The sequence below is a fragment of the Microchirus variegatus genome (genome assembly GCF_963457635.1).
Source record: "Microchirus variegatus genome assembly, chromosome: 3".
NCBI classification, from domain to species: domain Eukaryota; kingdom Metazoa; phylum Chordata; class Actinopteri; order Pleuronectiformes; family Soleidae; genus Microchirus; species Microchirus variegatus.
In genome coordinates this window covers 20,185,124-20,203,523 of record NC_139804.1, presented here as the reverse complement: position 1 = coordinate 20,203,523, position 18,400 = coordinate 20,185,124, and the positions used below count along the sequence as shown (strand labels likewise).

Sequence of the window (18,400 nt, the reverse complement as noted above, 5' to 3'; positions counted from 1 at the left end):
GCTTACATTTCTGAACCGATATTACTTATTTAAATGTTTACAGACAATGCATATTAAGGTTATAGTGTTTAAATGCATCATAGAAAAAGAAAAGTCCCTTTTAATTGGAACATTTTAAAAATTACTGGTCTAAACTGGTATGCTTCTGCAAGCACTGCAAGCCCCTCCATCTATGGGAGACAATTTTTGCTCAAAAACATAATAACATCAATTTATAAATATTGATATGGCACATTTTGGAATAATACAATGTTCTTTCTTTCTGTACAGAATGTGCAGAAGCTTTGAGTTTTGATTTCTCCGCAGTTTACAGAAAAGTCACATTTTTGAGTGAGTGCAGACAGGGTAGAAAATGTTTATCACCTAAATAGAATGAATAGCAAAATAAAAATCACTACTTCTAAAGCTGGTTGAGGGAGAATATTGTGAATACAAACACTGATCTGTGTGCTGTTCTTGTCGTGTTTCAGGTTGAACATTGGGAAAAATGACCTGCTGACGTTTTATGATGGAGATGACCTCACTGCCAAAGTTTTGGGTCAGTATGGAGGCTCGAAGACTCACTTTAAGCTCTACACCTCCACTGCGGACGTAACCATCCAGTTCCAGTCTGATCCTGCCACAAATGTCTACGGCTATGGCAATGGCTTCGTAGTGCACTTCTTTGGTAAGTGATGGTGCTCAGTGATAAATCAAGCACACAGAGATGAACTCTTCATCAGGGAGCTGTTCTCCTCTTTAGATGTTTGGATGGATAAATTGCTATCGAGGATGAAAACCAGTAGATTTTGCATTGAAGATTTGATACAAAGTGGATATTCAGTTGCATTAATACTTAACATCTTTATCAGCCACTATTACAACTGGAATATTGTTGTTGCTCATCAGTGTATGGGTGAATAGCTACCACGGGGGAATGCAGCTGGTTGCCAAAAGAACTATCGTGAATTGAAATATTTAAGAAAACAAGTCACTCGCTTTATTATTTATTTGCAATGTCATTTAACCTTTTCTGGGGAGTTAATGTCTCAATCACAAGTTTCAGGTTTTGCAAATGCTGTTTCCATTCAGAGGAACATACTCTAGACAATAGGCATTAGCATAAATGTACACATACTCATATACTGCACGACTGGAAACCAGTGTCATTGACAGCTGTATCAATCAATAGGAGCCTGTGTGCTGGTGACGCCTGTGAATTTCTGGTTGCAAAACCATAACATGGTGCCAGTCAAATGTCCAATCGCAAGGCTTCATGACAGGAGTTCAGATAACAAACAACATCAACAAAGTACAAAAATGAAACAAAAACTATTATACAGCGACTAGACAATGCAGGAGCACATAATATGTATAAAAAAGTGGATTTTGGGTCATATAAACCCATAAGTACTACACAGTGTCCCTTTAAACCACAACATACAGTAATTCAGCCTCTTCTTATTTTCTGCCTTTCTCATGGTTTTCTTACTGTATGTATCTTTTTAGAAATATTACACAGTATTATAATGTGCCAGGCGTTATCATTAACGCCTGGCACAAATGATCTAAGGCCAAGTTACCCCAGCATCTACATTAAAGCATAACTCAACCTCAACCTCTGATTATGTAAAATGTCAACGAGCGGGCAGGGAGATGTGGAGTGAGAGGGGTGGAGAAGTAGAGAAGTAGCGATGTGGAAGCACAGCAGGGGCTGTGGTCATCGGTACAAAGAGGCGACACACAGCATGTGTGCCTTTAGCTCTCATTTGAGCGTGATAGCAGTGAACTGTTAATGACGACTCCAGTCGCAGCAGCACGGATACTTTCACAGCTGAGAGGTCGTTCACTGTCGAGGACTTTTCTACCCCCGCTATTCCACCCAACCTATGCTCGTTCACTCACTGTATTCTCCTCGACTTTGAATGAGCAAGAGCCAGTTTAACATTACGTATTGTTGGGGGGGTGGGCCAGAAGAAGACGGTTAGTGATGAAAGAACAGCATACGCTGGCCAATGGCAAAATTCAAATGCAATGGCCAGTGTTTGGTCCCAGAGGTACGCATAATTCAAATACTTTAACTACCCATATACATGAGTATATATTTTGTAAAGGAGGACATGAGGACAGTTGGGGTAAGGACATGATCCACTGTGATGTCCCCTAAAAGGAGAAGCTGACAGAAGAAGAAGATGCATTGGTTTTTGGTTTTAGTTATACTTTAAGAAAGTATTATTTTAACTAAAACTGAAACTAATTAAGTAATGTGTCACTGGGATAATGTCTTATTTGCAGAATTCAGGCAAATTAGTTTCCAACCAGTGGTAGTCCAAGAGGTAGCTTGGAGAGTCATCAAGGAAAAAACGGAAAAGTCAAGCAAAATAATAATGAGTATTTTTTTGGAATAGTGGAAACAATACAAGTCTGTCTCTTGTGATGGCAGGCTGTTGTCCTCAGTGCAGCAGAGTGCCATTGGCAGCTCACTGTATCTGATTAGACCTAATGAATTCTGGAGCAAAGAAAAGCTACAGAATACTGATCAACAAAGAGTGATGAAGGGGAAGAAAAGTAAATACAAGATAGAAGTGTGGTGCTGGTGTTGGATCATTTTTGCTTGTTTAGTGCTCCGGTGCAATTACTTTGGTGTTTGTCCAAATTAGACTTGTAAACACACAGTACAAACCTACAGCTGTGTGAGCGGGTATGAGCAGAGCACAACCGGCAATCCTGGCTCGGTGACTACTTGGCCGAAATTTAACTTTGGGTCAAGTGTGCAAAGGTTTGGATCCACAGTCAAACTGTGTGTCTACATGCTTTTAATGTAAACATATCAAGAGTGGTCTTTGTTTAGAGATACAAAATGCCGAATGGCTGTTTCATCTGTCTGTCCCCAAGAGCTGATAAGGTAAGATGAGTAAGGTGGTGCAGTTAGCTCCTCCTGCCAGATGAGCACAGACAGATGCAGGAGCCTTATTCATGACTGACAGATGATCTGATGCATTCTCACCATCTCTGCTGATATTGCCATGTTTTATGTTTATTGTCCCACAAAAAGACACAAACACACAGCTGCTTAGTCGAACAACTGGTGGGTTGGTTGTTGTGGGTAGTCCCTCATCACATGCCAGATATCTCCAAGCTTGGAAACAAAGCCTATAGAGGAGGTGTAAACGGTTCAGATCTCTTGACTTCTGATTGATGATTATGGAATCACCAAAAATATTTGAGCTTTAGGTGGCAGTAGGAGAGGTTCCACTGATCATCAGAACTTTGAAGAATTTATCAGTTTTTTCTCTGCCCTTAGTTTGTGAGACAAGAAGGAAAACACACATTAATGTCCTAATCATTTCCCTTGTTCACCCCTCTGGACTGACCTCTGCAGAGGTGGCCCGCAATGACACCTGTCCTGAGCTTCCAGAGATCACCAATGGATGGAAGAGTACATCCCACCCTGAGCTAGTTCAGGGCACCGTGGTGACCTACCAGTGTTACCCCGGCTTTCAGGTGGTGGGTGCTGAACTGCTCATGTGCCAGTGGGACCTCACCTGGAGTGGTGACCTACCAAGCTGTGAAAGAGGTGAGTGAACAAACAGTAGTACTCCTACTGCTTGATCCACCTGAGAAATTGCATTGTCATTTAATTTTGTCTTTTTACAGGGCCAGTGAACAATAAAGCATTAACCTTGTATAAAACAATGACAGATACATTGTACAATGGTTTAGCAAAGCTGCTTTTTTTTATACACGTAGTCCGTGGGCAGGTAGGAGGGACATTAAATTAAACAGAGTAGGACTAGTATGGAATACAAAACACAAGGTCTAAAGTAATTCACAAATTTGAGCAAAGTCAATAAATAAAATAAAAAGATCAGGTATAGTTATTTCCACATCCTAAAACCAGTTTGCCCTCACTGAGACGTAAGTCTAGTGCTAGACTTGCTTGTATTATGTTGCCAAAAGCAAGAAGGGATAGCAAAGGAGTTCACTCCTGTGTGACCAAATACACACGCACGTCATGGCGGTTTGCAATTCTGTTTTTAACAAGTGTGACTGCACAGATGTTGGTGTGTTTGTACTTGTGTGTCTATGTGTCTGAACAAGTGACAACAAGAGAAAGATAAATAAGAGACAACAAGAGCTCGAGTGATCCAAAGCTCAAACTCGGTTATCAGTGTTAACATTGTGGCAGTGGCTACAAATTAATGGATATGTGAAGCAATGATTAGTATAACAAACGCTGATTAGATGATGGCAGCTCGGGAGGCGGCCTCTAATCCATCCTGAGGAAGGACTGTGTTCTGACGTCACAGGTTTCTGTGATTGGATCTGAGGACACTTTGGGATAGATTGGGAATGTTCAGACCTGTACTTAGCGCAATCTGGTTGTGATCAAATCACTGAGGACAGATGTTAATACCAGGTTTGGGTCATTAGTGTCTTGTCCCTCATCCTTTACCTCTGTCTATAGAGTCCAATCTGTTTTAACTTTGACCCTTAATATCATGATTCTCTCAAATATCCACCTTGTGTGAGAGAAGGTGGGACTGACCAGGAAATGTGGTCACAGAGAAAGGTTAATAACAGAACAATTATTTGAAGTGCATGCAAATCCAATGCAGATGTTCTTCTGTCCTACCTCTCCTTGGAAATTAAGTATGTTAGGCAAGGTTGATATGATTTGGTCATGTGCAGAGGAGGGATAGTGATTATACCCCATACACTTTTTTTTCCATTTACTCAAGAATTATTCAATAATGTGCATACAATTAAGTTGTGATTTGTTTATCAAACAGCTATCTCTTGGTAATGATTGTTCTACTTATTCAAAATAATGTAAGGTGTAAAAATTGCAGTAAAACTTATAATAATTTATTTTTCACACATTTTCTCAGAATTAACATTGTGAATTTGGGTCACAGTAGTTTGTCACCTTTAAAAAGTGTGTTGCTATATGTAAAGCTTGGGAAACGACAGGTTTAGTAAACATAAGCATGAAATGAACAGAAAAGTTACCATGAATAACAACCAAACCTTTTTCTTCGTTTGGTCTCAATCCAGTGGTGTCTTGTGCAGACCCTGGGCAGGTGGATCATAGCAGGCGAGTGCTATCAGGTCCTCATTTCACTGTGGGTTCTACTATCCAGTACATCTGCAACAAAGGCTTCACTCTGTCTGGAAACAGCCTGCTCACCTGCTTCAACCGAGGATCCTCGGGCCCCAAGTGGAACCAGAAGCTGCCGAGATGTCTACGTATGTACCAGTTTTTGTTTTTTGAACCCATTTTTCAGTAGAGTAGTAGCAGTTGTAGCAGTAAAGTATGATTACAAACACTGAGAAGGGTATTAAAATAACCATCCCAGCTTTTGGCACCCTTCTGTTTTGGTTCCAAGCCATGCAAGCCTTCAGCCTTATCGCAAACAAAGTTTATTTTCCTCTTACCGTTTGCTTACTATGTCACATTCTTCTTCGTGGAATATATTGGCGGGCTACAATGTGTTGCGCTGGTATAATGTCTCACTATTTATATGACGTAGCTATCACTGTCTGGACCACACACTTTACAATGGTAGTGTTGTGGTCCAATTGGCAGGTGGTGAGCTGAACTGCACTGCACCACTTTTAGCTTTTGTTTTGCTTTTGTGATCGCTACCTTCTAACACCCAAACTGTATTTAGATCATGAGTGCCTCAATGTGTGCTATATAATTCACACCCTCACTTACTTGGGTGATCTGATTACAAGTGGACTGCTTGATGCACAAGTGTTACTGCAGTGACAATGCTTTGAGTAAACACTGAGATCTGATCACTCAGAACACGGAGAAGGTAGCGTGAGCTCCATCCAAGCGCATTCTTCATGCACTGAAGGATCTCTCTACTCTACCGATGTCCTCTGCCGAAGTGGAAGTATCTGCTAACAAAAGACACGGGCACAGATGGAAACTGTCCCACAAACTCATCCAACTACATCCCAAAAATGTATTTCATTTAAACATTTTCAGACCGCAGACAAAATGGACTGTACCCATGTTTTTGAGACAGGTATTCATGAAAAAATTAAGGTGCATCATCTCCAAACAACCACCCTGTTAAGACTCTGTGTGGAAACCCTCAGTCCCACTAGAAAAACTCACCGTCAGGAGACTGTAGATGTATCACAATGTTCCAACTTTATGTGCAGTGAGGGGTGCGGCACGTCCATCACAGACTTTGACCCCACGTTTTGCATTAAGAGTGAGGCAAAAGACAATTTGAAATCCACTTTGACAACCAGAGCATTCAGCCCGAGACACAAGTGTAGACAACTTTTTTGAATCACATTTTTTTTTCTGTCTAGATTTTCAAAACCGATTTGGATCGGTCTGATATTTACTGTTAGTATGAACGAGGCTATAGCATTTTTGTGTGATAATTGATTCTCTGGCTGTAGCTTTTGGTCCACATTTTAGACCCATCACTGTTTATAGAATCTTGCCACTGGCAATCAGTTATTATTTCCTCCCCAACAACTGGACATTGTCAAATACATACATTATGTGAGCTGACTATGTCCATAATGTCTGAAGATTTTGAGGAACCACAATATATACAATATACAATATATTGTTCTTACTGTAATTTGCAGCAGATAAAGCACAGGAGGTGTTTTTGACCCCTGCTGGTAAGAGACAGCCAAGCATTTGATTGTTTGTGCTGATTGAGGGGATTGAGTTTGCGAACATGTTACATTTTTTTGAAATTCTCTTTTCCTGCTTCATACAGTTATTTTGGCTTACTTTATTTATAAAACTAAGAACACCATGATCACAGAATCATGTATTACTTAGTCAGCACTGACATGTTCAGAGAAGCAGTTAGCACTTAGTGTCTTTGTGTAACCTCTGAGGTAATGTTTTTTTTTTTACCCACCAGCAGACTTTGAAATGTTTCTTGAACAAAATTTACTGCATCAGCTCTAAATCTTGACCCTTAGCCGAACCCATAAATGAAACCTTAACCTTTTTGGATGCTTCATGGCTTTTTCCTCAAATAAATCGCCTTCATAAAAGCTTATAAAAAGTATATTAGCTTTTGCTTCAGTTCTTCCGTTCAGTCCTTTTCAACTAGGGTTCTCCTCAACACTGTGTCCTCTGGAGATTTAGACTTAATTCTGGTTCAAGCACAAGATTGCACAGTTTTTGTAACATTAACATTAAAAGACATTAATTAGCCTGGTTTTGATTTGACTGTTAGTGTTCCAATATGACCTAAATTGTTGTTAAACGAAAGAACGAACTGTTTTATACAGAGGGTGAAGCAGATAGGTACAGAGATCTTACTGTATGTTGTCCACAACTTCATGCATCTGTAAAAGGATTATTAAAAAATAAAATACTAATACGTATTTTATAAGTTATACTTTACAGTGACTTGTTCCCAACTTATGATGCACAACTTTTAGAAGTTTTATGTTTTATTTAATTAATGAATAATTAAATAAATTATTCAGTCCTTCCCTGATGAATGGAATCATGAACATAAGCACCATCTGCCTTGACCTCCTGCCATTCCATTGTTTCCTCTCTGACAGAGCTGGCAAGCTAGAAGTGAGTCAGTCCGATTAAAATATAATTAATATAATTCCCCTTGGCCTTGAAGCCATTAATCTCATTTGCATGAACATCTCATTCTCTGCTTTACCTACTTCCTAGGTGGAGACATAATGTATGATGGTAGTGACTTGTAATTAATTTCACCGGACAACCAGAGACAAGCCAGGTCATTGTTATGTATGAGATCTGGAGATGTGTCCAAAAAAAAAAGAATACTGCTCTTTTGGGAATTCTTTTCAGCTTCAGTAGGGATGGACTGCAGAGAAACATGCATCAGGATATGAATGTGGAATCATCTTTTAGACAAAAGAGGCATATTTTCAGACCTAATGCAGTTTTATTTTTGCTTTGGCTTTTTGAAAGACTCAACCATGTGACATCTGGCCGAATTGGTGTCAAGTGATCTGAGTAGGGCTGGGCGATAAGGCCAAAAAATAAATAAATAAATACATTTTATATCAGAAACTATATAAAATTTATTTATATCGTTTGTCACAAACATCTGGCCTATTTGTGTTATAATGAGATAGCTGACATGTCAATGGTTTCCATAATAACCTCTTAACGTAATGTAAATCAAGTGATCTAAGTAGGGCTGGGTGATAAGGCCAATAAATAAATAAATAAATACATTTTATATCAGATACGATTTTCATTCATTAAAAAAAAAAAAATTATTGTGTCGCACGTCTCTTCCTGTGACGGCACTCTCACTGTTTTCCACGCATGCTGCCATGTTGTACCATTGTCAGAGAACTAGTGGAGGGAACGGGAGCTGAGTGAGCGCCGTAAAAAGGAAAAAAACGATTTTCATTTTTATTAACATCGTCCAAACAAATAAATCTGAATTCGATTTAAAATCGATTAATCGCCCAGCCCTAGATCTAAGAGATAACATCTTCATCACCACCTTTAGTCTCTGTTTAAAGTCTTTGGCAAACGGTGGAGAGGAGGAATACACCAATCACTGGGCAGTTTGGAGAGAGAAAGAGAGAGGGAGAGGGTGCTTCTACTAAGCAGCTACACACACACACACACATATGCCATAAGAGAAAAATCCCTTAATGGCAACAACTGCCTAAGCAACCTAAAACAGGTAAACAGTCTATGGGTGGTTCATTTCAGAGATGAAGAGATTGTCTCAGATGACTTGTCACAAAATGTACAATTTGGTCAGTGCTCATCTCAATAAATATCCAAATAAAGGCTGATATGGAACCATAGCCTGATATTACAACTTAAAGCAACCCTATTTTAACATTTAAACCTAAGAGAACCACTTAAAATCATGTTGATGGCTCACTAACTCGTAAAAGTGGAGCCTTGTTCAATCCCACTCAGCACCGGAATCTCTGGCCCTGCACTGTGTGAGCTTGGTGGGTACAAAGGAACACTCAGTACATTTCCATGCACAGTTGAGCTAAGGTTCTAGCTTGATTACACTGTTTGATTGGACCACTGTCCTTATACAAGCACTCGCGGTGAGTTGATTTATTGAAGAAATTTGACTTATTTTTAGGTGCCGATACACACGTGTTTTAGCTTGTTGTGGATGACCTATTACATCACAAACCAAAATAATGTTAGCTGCGCTGTAGTTGGTACAAAATGAAGTGTCATTTTGTGTCTTCCTACAATCCATTAACTTAAAATGTATTTGAGCTGACAGCATTAAATCGGGATCCTCATCCATACAAAAATACACCAGTAAGAATGTTCATGTTTCTTGTTTTTTGTTTTTTTTTATGTAATGTAACCCCTAACACTAGCCCTAAACTATACTATATACTGATAGTTGGAGACTAAAATTGCAAGAATCAGGCCAAGCAAGAGTCATGGAAAACTGAGGTTTAATTTTAAAATGATTATTAATCATTAACACCTGAAAACACCTGTTTTCATTGTGACGTGTTTGCTACGTTGTCCTGTGAAAGTTACTTAGCGTTGCAACATTTACAGATGCTTATTTTATCCCAGACTCCTCAGAGAAGTGTGTTCAGCACATTTTATCGCTGTTGCTGATATAAAAAGCAATAATATTAAAAAAAAAGAAAAGAGGATGGAGACATTCTTGGCAGTTTAAGATAATCCAAGATACATTGTTTTGTCTTGACATTTTCCCACAGCTGAGACGTTTGAGCCATGCACTCACCCAGGAACCCCCACTTATGGGATCCCCAACTCCAACAAGGTCCACTTTCAGGCTGGAGACACTTTACACTACTCCTGCCTGACTGGCCACCAGCTCCTTGGTGAGCCTGTTCTCCACTGCATCCCTGGGCACCCTTCCCAGTGGAGTGGGCTGCCACCTGTCTGCAAAGGTAAGTAACTACATTTATTTTCCACATTATCAGGTCAACATCAGTTCTACGGTGCCTGGGGGGGTTTTAAAACACAAAGCCTAATTTAAAATAGAGAAAATAAAAAAAGATATAAAGTGAATGTTCCATGATTCAGTATTTGTTATTGCTAAACTTAGCTGATTTAATCTTATGGTACTGGCAGAAGTTAATTGGTTCAAGACAGTTTCATAAAAGCCTTGTCAAATCATGTGATAAAATGAAAGGAAAACTGCAAAATGTTGTATTTTGGAGTGCTAAAAATGTCTCTGTCTGGGTCTTATCATGTTGTTGACTGAGCAAAATCAGAATAGAAATACAACGACCTCACCACCAACTGAGTATTACCACGGTAAAATCAAAGTAAGGTAAAGTCAAATACTTTTACTAGACTAAGATGTCATGAACAAGTTCATGTCTTTATTCTCCATTTTATAATGCTCCTTTCCCCCCCACATTTAATGGGAATTGATCATCTTCTCATTTAATATATTTATACTATCCTCATATCGATATGCATTGAGATCAGCTGAGAGTTATATAATGTTTGGTGTTTACATAATAAAGGCAAGATAATGATATTACATTTTAACATGGAGTTGTCACATTTCTATCAATAATAATTTGTCTATAATAATTGTCTGAAAAAAAATAAAAACAGAACTGAGTCACAAATAACTCTATCTGAATCTCAAATAAATAAATCTGAATTTGGGCCTTCAGCTTGTAGTCTGAATGCAATAATGTCTTTGAATATTTTACCTACGATGTGTGAAGTGTCCTTTTTTTTGTCCATAAATAATCCATGAAGCGGTTTCTTTATCTTTCACTCAGGATCCTTTTTTTCTTCTTTTTTTTTTAATTATGTGACTTTTATATTCAATATTTACTGATTGGAATTGTGTGTGAATGTGCATAATAATCTTTTTTTGCCTTATCACTGAGTGCTTAAAATTACATTTCATAATACTGGTTTGAGTTCCATGATTAATTTTCATATTTGATATTCATTTTCATTCATTTAAATTCCTCTGTTTTAATTGTGTGACACTTAAACCTTAAGACACTTTTGAATGAAAATGGTTAAGTGTTGAAGGTCTGTCAGAATTAACCTGCTCCACAGCTCTGGGCCACTTTGTCTGCTTTGTCCTTGGCTGAATGAATTCAGATTGAACATTTCATCATAGTCAGCATGGCCAGTGTCTTTATCCCACTCTGTCCCCTTCTACCCTGCATGTTGCACTCAGACTGTTGATGCACAGCAGTGCACTTCTCCATGTCAGCGTTTTGTGAAAGACTATTTATTTTATTTTACTGTTTATCTTTCATGAAGGGTGCTGCTCTCAGGATTGCCGGTACTAAGTCTTCGTTTCGACTGATTTTTAAGTATTTCCAGATTGCTTCTCGCTTGATTTGTTTGACAGCTCAAGAATACACAAGATCAGATGATCTTGTGCTGATTCAAAACACATAATGGAGGTGGTTTTGGATGTGATTCTAATTGGATGACAAAAACAACAATGACGTAGATCCGGACAGGCAAAATCAGAAAAAAGTGGCTCGACATAAGCATTTGGGACAGAAACAGTTTTCGGATTTTTTTTTGTCATCCATTTTGTTTAGACTTTGTTTTTCCTGGGTGTGGCCTCCAACTATAGAAATCCATGTGGAAGACTAGAATAGACTAGACCAGACCAGACGATGTAATATATTCTTTTTTTTTTTTTTTAGCTAAATGTATATTTCATAGATCTTTTGTTCTCTTTAATACCAGATTTGAAAAATGATATCTTTCAGGTAGGAAATTGATGGTTTGATGTCATCGCATAGGCGCTGTACACGCGTTTTTAGTATAGTGTGCTGGCATAAAATGCCCCTGATATGCGTGCATGCGTGTGTGTGTGTGGATTCGATTTATGATTAAAAAGTAAAGAGGCGTGCTTTGGACTGGTCACAGAAAAAGGCAGAAATACGCTCACGTATTGATGTGCTTAGATTCATTTATATTTAAAGCAATGCAGGTTCCTATGTATGTTAACTCTCATGAGGCTTGTGTAGAGTTTGTTGTCATTAGTTTTTGAAATCAGTATCATTTCCCTTGCATATCTTATACTGTAAACATGTCCAACGCATTTATATGTAAAATCTTAAACCGTGGCATTCGTGACACATCATCCCTGAAATCTCCAAAGATTCTGACACACTGAAAGACAAGTGAACAAAACAAGAAACGAGTTTAACACAGAAGATCGAGCACATTTCAAAAAAGCAGGAAAAACACATCTATCACAGCGAAAGGCCAGACAAGAAAAGTGTTTGTGGGTTTATTCTGCTTTTTTTCAGTGGTTGTGGGTTTTGTTGTCCTGACACTTATGAGATGGTTGTTCCACACTAGAGGCTGGCACAACAAAAGAGTGGCCTTTAGTTTGGAGTGCACCTTGTCCTGAGCCCCTAAAGGAGACACAGCAGACAAACACATTTCTCTGATTTCTTTCACTGCCCTCAAGCCTTGAACTGGCTTTAACTGATGATTTATTTTAGAGACGATGGTTTTGAGCGTAGAAAATATAGAACATGTTTTGAACGAATAATCATAATCTTTATTCATTAGAAAGTGGTATTTTCTTAACTATACAGGCAGAGTCTTGCACTGGTATTACTTCATTTTCACAGCTATCCTTGGTTTCCTGCCCTCGATGTCATCGAGACAGTACAGTCTTAACCCTCCCTAACAAAACATCTCCGTTCTTTCCATTCCTCCAGTCTACAGTGAAGAAGCAAAAAAATTCCTTTTACTACATTAACCAAAGCAAAAAACATAATATAAAGAATGGTTAGGGTTAGATCATTCCACAATTCTTTTCTGCTCTTTTCTGACACAGAATAACCAAACTGTTTTTTCTGATCTGTTTATTTTTTGTGATTTTACGCTTTAAAAAAGTCCAGAGGGAATACGTTTAAATCAACTCTGTAGACTTGTAGAGGGTGCAGTGCATCATGATGAAGTGGTTAATTGACATTCGAGCCAAAGCTTCATTCGTAACTTCATTATGTAACTGAAACTTTTTATTAGTGTTCACTTGTGTGAATAGTGGAAAATGCATGAATGATTCCCTTGATAATACTTTTTCTGAAAAATATATTTCTTTTTTTATTATTATTTATCTTGAGAATTTTATTTTCTTGTGCTGAAAACATCCAAACTCCCACTCAAAAACAAAAAAACCTCCATATAAAGTTTCTGAAGTTAAAAAACTTTTTCTGCTTTTTAATTAAACCCTTGTTTAACTCTCCTCTCCAATGTATTCTCCTCAGCTCACCCTGAAGGTTATCATGAACGCAGATTAGATGGTAAGTTTTGCTGAAATAATTTACTTGCACAACTTGTTTCTTTAAAAAGTTCCTGAAGGAATTTGCTGGGTTGATAATATTTCATTTGTGGCTTCACATTGGATTGCGAGCTATAACAAAGCCTTACTTTAGTCTGCTGAGAGATATGTAACAACATAAGCACGGTTTGCTCTGAAAATAAGACGTTCTTTCTTTCACAGTGTCTACTGCTGATGTCAGACTGGAGGGAGCCCAGGTGGCATTTGCCGTCTTCATCCCCGTCATCCTCCTCCTCATCCTCATCATTGGGATGTACCTCTACTTCTCAAAGTGCGTTTAAATGACCGCTGAAGGCGGGACATGGGAAATATCTCACATGAATAAATGTCAACTCAGCTACTTTTTATTTCCAGTGCACGGCATATCACAATTCACGACTTTATTTGTTTCCGCCTCAAAGTTTACATTTCAGTTCAAGTGAGGGATTATTCAATATTTCTCAGATGGAATCCAATTCTTTTTTATCTTGTTGATACACTACAAGGTTAGCAGCACTGTTTTTCAGAGTCAAAAAACTTAATTATACTTTATAAGAAATAATAAAATACATTTGAAAGAAACAAAAAGTATTAAAAGCTTGTTGAAAAAGTCAACAGAAAATAGTTGAAAAACACAAATTGAATCAATCCACACTCAGTAACATACAAACAGGGTGAAAAGGTTGTTGTGAATATTGTACATTTATTGATAATTGAGTACCATTCTGGCAGCAATTACAGCTTTGAGTCCTTCTGTAGAAGATGGTCAACTCAACTGGAATCTAAATAATTTTAATAATCTTAATGGCAATTACACTGAAAATTTAAGAACATGCACTGATAAAACAGATGTGACAAGTATAAGAGAAAAAGAAGAACACTACAGTCCCTTCAGAGAAATAGGAATGAATGAATAAGAAATCATATTGTCTCCTGAGATGCATGTGTGTGAACTAGTTTTCATCTTGACATCTGGAAGTCAATCTGAATGGCATCAGTTCAAACCAAGGCAATTAAACCTATTTTTTTTTAGCCAAGACCCTTTTCAAAATTACTGTCACAGGATTAGGATCAAGGGCTTCAGCACACAACAATGAAAAGTAGATTCAAAATCTATCACCTTATATTATGTTTTATTCTGTCTCTCTGTGTTGGTGCTCAGGGTTCAGCAGAAGTCACTACATGTGTCACTGTCCTCCAACCTACCATACAAAAACATCTCCGGAGAATCTGCGACTGACAGCTCTGTGTATGAAACAACGGTGAGACCACACCTTTGCCAAACTCTGCACTATGATAAATACTCTATTTGACTTCTGCACTTTGCTTTTGATCATTATGAATTTGTCATATATTTTATGAATTACCGCTTTACAGTTTGTTGTGACATTCAGCTGGTTTCACTCAGATTTTTAGCGTTTACTTTCATCATCATTTCAGGTGATCTTGCGTTTGCACTCATTGTTTTGTCTGTCTTATCATTTCTCTTGCGTTGTAGTGTACTTGTTTTGTTTTGGGTTTTTTTTCATGTTGTGTCCATTTGCCTACCAGCAATCAAATTTCTTCCAAATGAGTTTATGTTCTGATAATGGTGACATGGTAGACAGAGCAGCAGGTTCTTTCTTACATGTAAAAGTCAAAGAAGAACACCAAGGCACTCTCTTTTCAACTGATAAAATACCTTAAATGCAGAGGCATGGTCATGTTCAACCATGTACTGATGCAATAAAATGATTAATTGTGAATTCTTTCTGAGATTTAAAATCCTTGACCGTCTCTGCATTACATTTGTACACTTGTTGCAATGATTGCATTTCTAACCTTTTTTTTGGGGGGGTTGCTGGAATTTCATATGCTTATACTCTGATTGATAACCTGATGAATGCTCAAGGCTGAAACACATCGGCTTTAAGTGTTTTGAGCCACTGAACATGACCAAGCCACTACATTAAACATATTTTAATAGTTTGAAAGAGAATGCCTTGCTTTCAATATGTTTATGATCCCAAGAACTGCTCATGATTTCTCTTTGTCGATGTGTTGGTACATAATGTAAGTTGTGACATGACAGAGGCTGATGCAAGATGTTGTGTCTGCATTAATAAGGAGCAACAGAGTAGTACTATGCAACATGGCAGCACAAAAGTGAAATACCATAGGTACAATAGATTACCATACAATACCATAGATTTTTGACAGAATGACTTTCCTCAGGGTCTCAAAGACCCAACTATTAAGGTTGGAAATGGCCATCTAAAGGAAAGATAAAGCAGTCAATATAATCCTAGAATAGCATCCACTGAACCTGACAGGTTTTATTAGGTGAGCTGTTTGTTAATGACTAAAATCTGTTTGGTTGTTCATTTTTCATGCTGCGCCCAGCGACAACTGGGCTGGGTTATCATTTTCAAATCAAAATCTCAGTTTGAAACAGCGCAATCAACGACTCACAACAGCCACAATTTTTTTCTTCTTAGTTGTTGATTGTTCTTTCGTCTATGCAAATGTAAAGTGTGAGACACGTGTTGGAAAAACAATCCATGTATTTAGATGATCATCTTTACAAAGATGTGTAAATATTTGTCAAATATTTTTGATAAGTGTTGTAGTAAAAGTAGTAGCAGTAGTTTATTCAGTCACACAAACACAAACAGCATCAAGAGAAATTATTCCACACATCAGTGACTGAAAAGGCACAAACAAAGGCTGAGCTCTTATTTATATCTTATATATACAGTATATATATGGATATATATATATATGATACACATTTATTTTGCTCTGGCAGGATATATATGTATCATCTGCAAAAATAACAACATGTAATGACAGATATCATTAATATGGAGCGGAAAACATTATTACCACTTTTGAACTGATGCTTGACTGGAAAACAGTTAGATATGTTCTCAAATCATTCAGTTTCATATGAGTTTATCCAGACAGTTTGTGGCACCAGTTGGTCACATATTAACAGTTTCACCCTCTTTCGGTGGATCGATACTGTACATGGTTCAACATATGACCAAGTCAAGTTACTATAGTAGCGGTCTCTTATACTCAGCAGTCAGTTATACATGACAAACAGAAGAATGCCGTGATTGACCAATCAGACAAGTATTCAATCAAGACTTGTAACAAGTGAGGGATGATGTGCAGTGAGCTGGTCATTATTGTGAAAATAACTCTGGCTCGAAGTGGACCTGCCTGTGCTGTCTTCTTTTCCTCTTTTTCTTTACTTAACAGAGGAAATGTTGACCATTAACCACAAATTCAAGGTTTAATTATTTATATATATTGAAAGAAACATGACTAAATATATTCCATGCTGATATATGTCTCTGATACATGCAGAAACTTGTTTTGATTTTTCAGGTGAGGATCAGAAAACATGACATGCTGTATGACTGCACATGTTCCTCTATCCAACTATTTACATAATAGCAACAGTTGTATCGATAATTTATGACTAGATATTTTTTTTCTTTAATGTATGACGATAGGTTGTACAAGTATATATTGAAAAAAAGTCCCTTTCTATTTATTGTGTATTATCACTGATAAGGTACAGCAGTATCTGATCATCTCACATCCTTTTATTATTTGTGATGAGTTACCCTTTTTGTCTCTTCTTCTTACTCCTTCTCCATGCTTGCAATTGTGAAGAACAATGAGGTAAGTTCATGATGCCCAGTACACATTAAACTGCACACATGGACTTACATAAGTTTTCATTCATTTATTATTACCTGAAAACTGTTGTGTTTCATAACTTTAAAAGGAGCCATTTACTAAAGCAGAGCCTCTTTGCATCATGTTGTTTTGCTTTTACGTGCAGATTTGATCACAATTATACTATTTAACTATATTTTATGACCACATTGTCATCAAATAAGTTGCACCTACACTCACAACAATTTAATAGCAGACATTTGGAAACATCTTATATACATTAACACAGTGTTCTTCAATATGTGCTGAAATAATAGGGAACCATTGGCACTTTGTGGGAAAACTGGGAATACTTAAACTTCAGGTACCTCTTTCAGATTAGATAAGATATTCGATTAGATATTGATTTGCTTAGGGGAGGTAAAACTACTTGTATTATTATTTCTGATGACAAACATTACATCCTGGTCATCAGTATGGTCCACCACAACTGTGCAGTGGGTGGACTTGGTGCAATATTGGTTCAAATATGCGTTTCATCAACTATCAAGAAGTGACTTTCAAATCAAAGAAGGCATTCACATTGAACTGTAGATACAAAATAAAGAATAAATGCTTTAAAAAAAAAAAAAAACAATACTGGCATACATAATAAAGATTTAAAAATGAAGCACTTAGATACACATTTAAAATGGGCATCTTGAACTAAAGTGATTCTGACTCACTTAGTAGAAATGCTTATCGTAATTCACTGCTGTGATTGATTGAGTGGTGTCACGATGTCATGATGATTTACAATGCATGCAACTGCTTTGCATTTTACCAGACCTCTAACCAGTTATAATAAAATAATTTTGTTGAAAATCAATGTGCGCCTCGTGCAGCCTTTAGTGATTTCATTTGGGTTTAGTTGTAATGGTAAATGTCTGACATCCCTGCGGCTCAGTCTGTGATATAACGTGCTGATTCTTGTTTGCAGGAAACAAGAGAGTATGAGGTTTCGATCTGAAGATACCAGTGTGTGTCTCAGTATGGACAGATAAGGAGTCCACTGGCCTTTTCAACGTCCATCAGACTTGCACCTTTGGTGAATCATTTGATGCCTCCACTGTCCTCTGTACAATGAAATATGAGCCTCCCTTTATTTACCCAACAGAGGACACCTCACCACCCCTGGAAAGGCTGGGCCACTGGATTATTTTTCTAGCTCTTCAACAGTAAGAGTCCAGCAGCGGCAGTTTGTACAGTTTTTAATCCCATGCTTGCATCCTGAGGACTTTCAGTGCAAGTGCAGAAGGGATCAATGTGACGCTATAGCGCCACCAAGTGCATATACAGTATAACCACATATGTTGGGTTGTGATATGTCTTCTGTCATCAATAAAAGAACAATGTTTATGTGTTTAAGGGTTGTCTATTAATAGTAGGCTCTGTCACTAAAACAAATGCAT

At 37.7% G+C, this 18,400-nt stretch overlaps 1 protein-coding gene across 1 annotated transcript in view; it reads left to right on the top strand.

The window, feature by feature from the left end:
* Window positions 1–18,156, top strand: part of sez6b (seizure related 6 homolog b) — a gene marked incomplete at both ends in the record, with an annotated part of 118,631 nt that extends 100,475 nt beyond the window's left edge. Inside the window, 8 exons of the mRNA XM_083886877.1 lie at window positions 471–667; window positions 3,362–3,556; window positions 5,038–5,229; window positions 9,697–9,891; window positions 13,225–13,260; window positions 13,461–13,569; window positions 14,440–14,539; window positions 18,106–18,156. Coding sequence (XP_083743003.1) covers window positions 471–667; window positions 3,362–3,556; window positions 5,038–5,229; window positions 9,697–9,891; window positions 13,225–13,260; window positions 13,461–13,569; window positions 14,440–14,539; window positions 18,106–18,156 — 1,075 coding nt within the window. The remainder of the gene's footprint in view (window positions 1–470; window positions 668–3,361; window positions 3,557–5,037; window positions 5,230–9,696; window positions 9,892–13,224; window positions 13,261–13,460; window positions 13,570–14,439; window positions 14,540–18,105) is intronic.
* Between the last annotated feature and the right edge of the window lie 244 nt (window positions 18,157–18,400).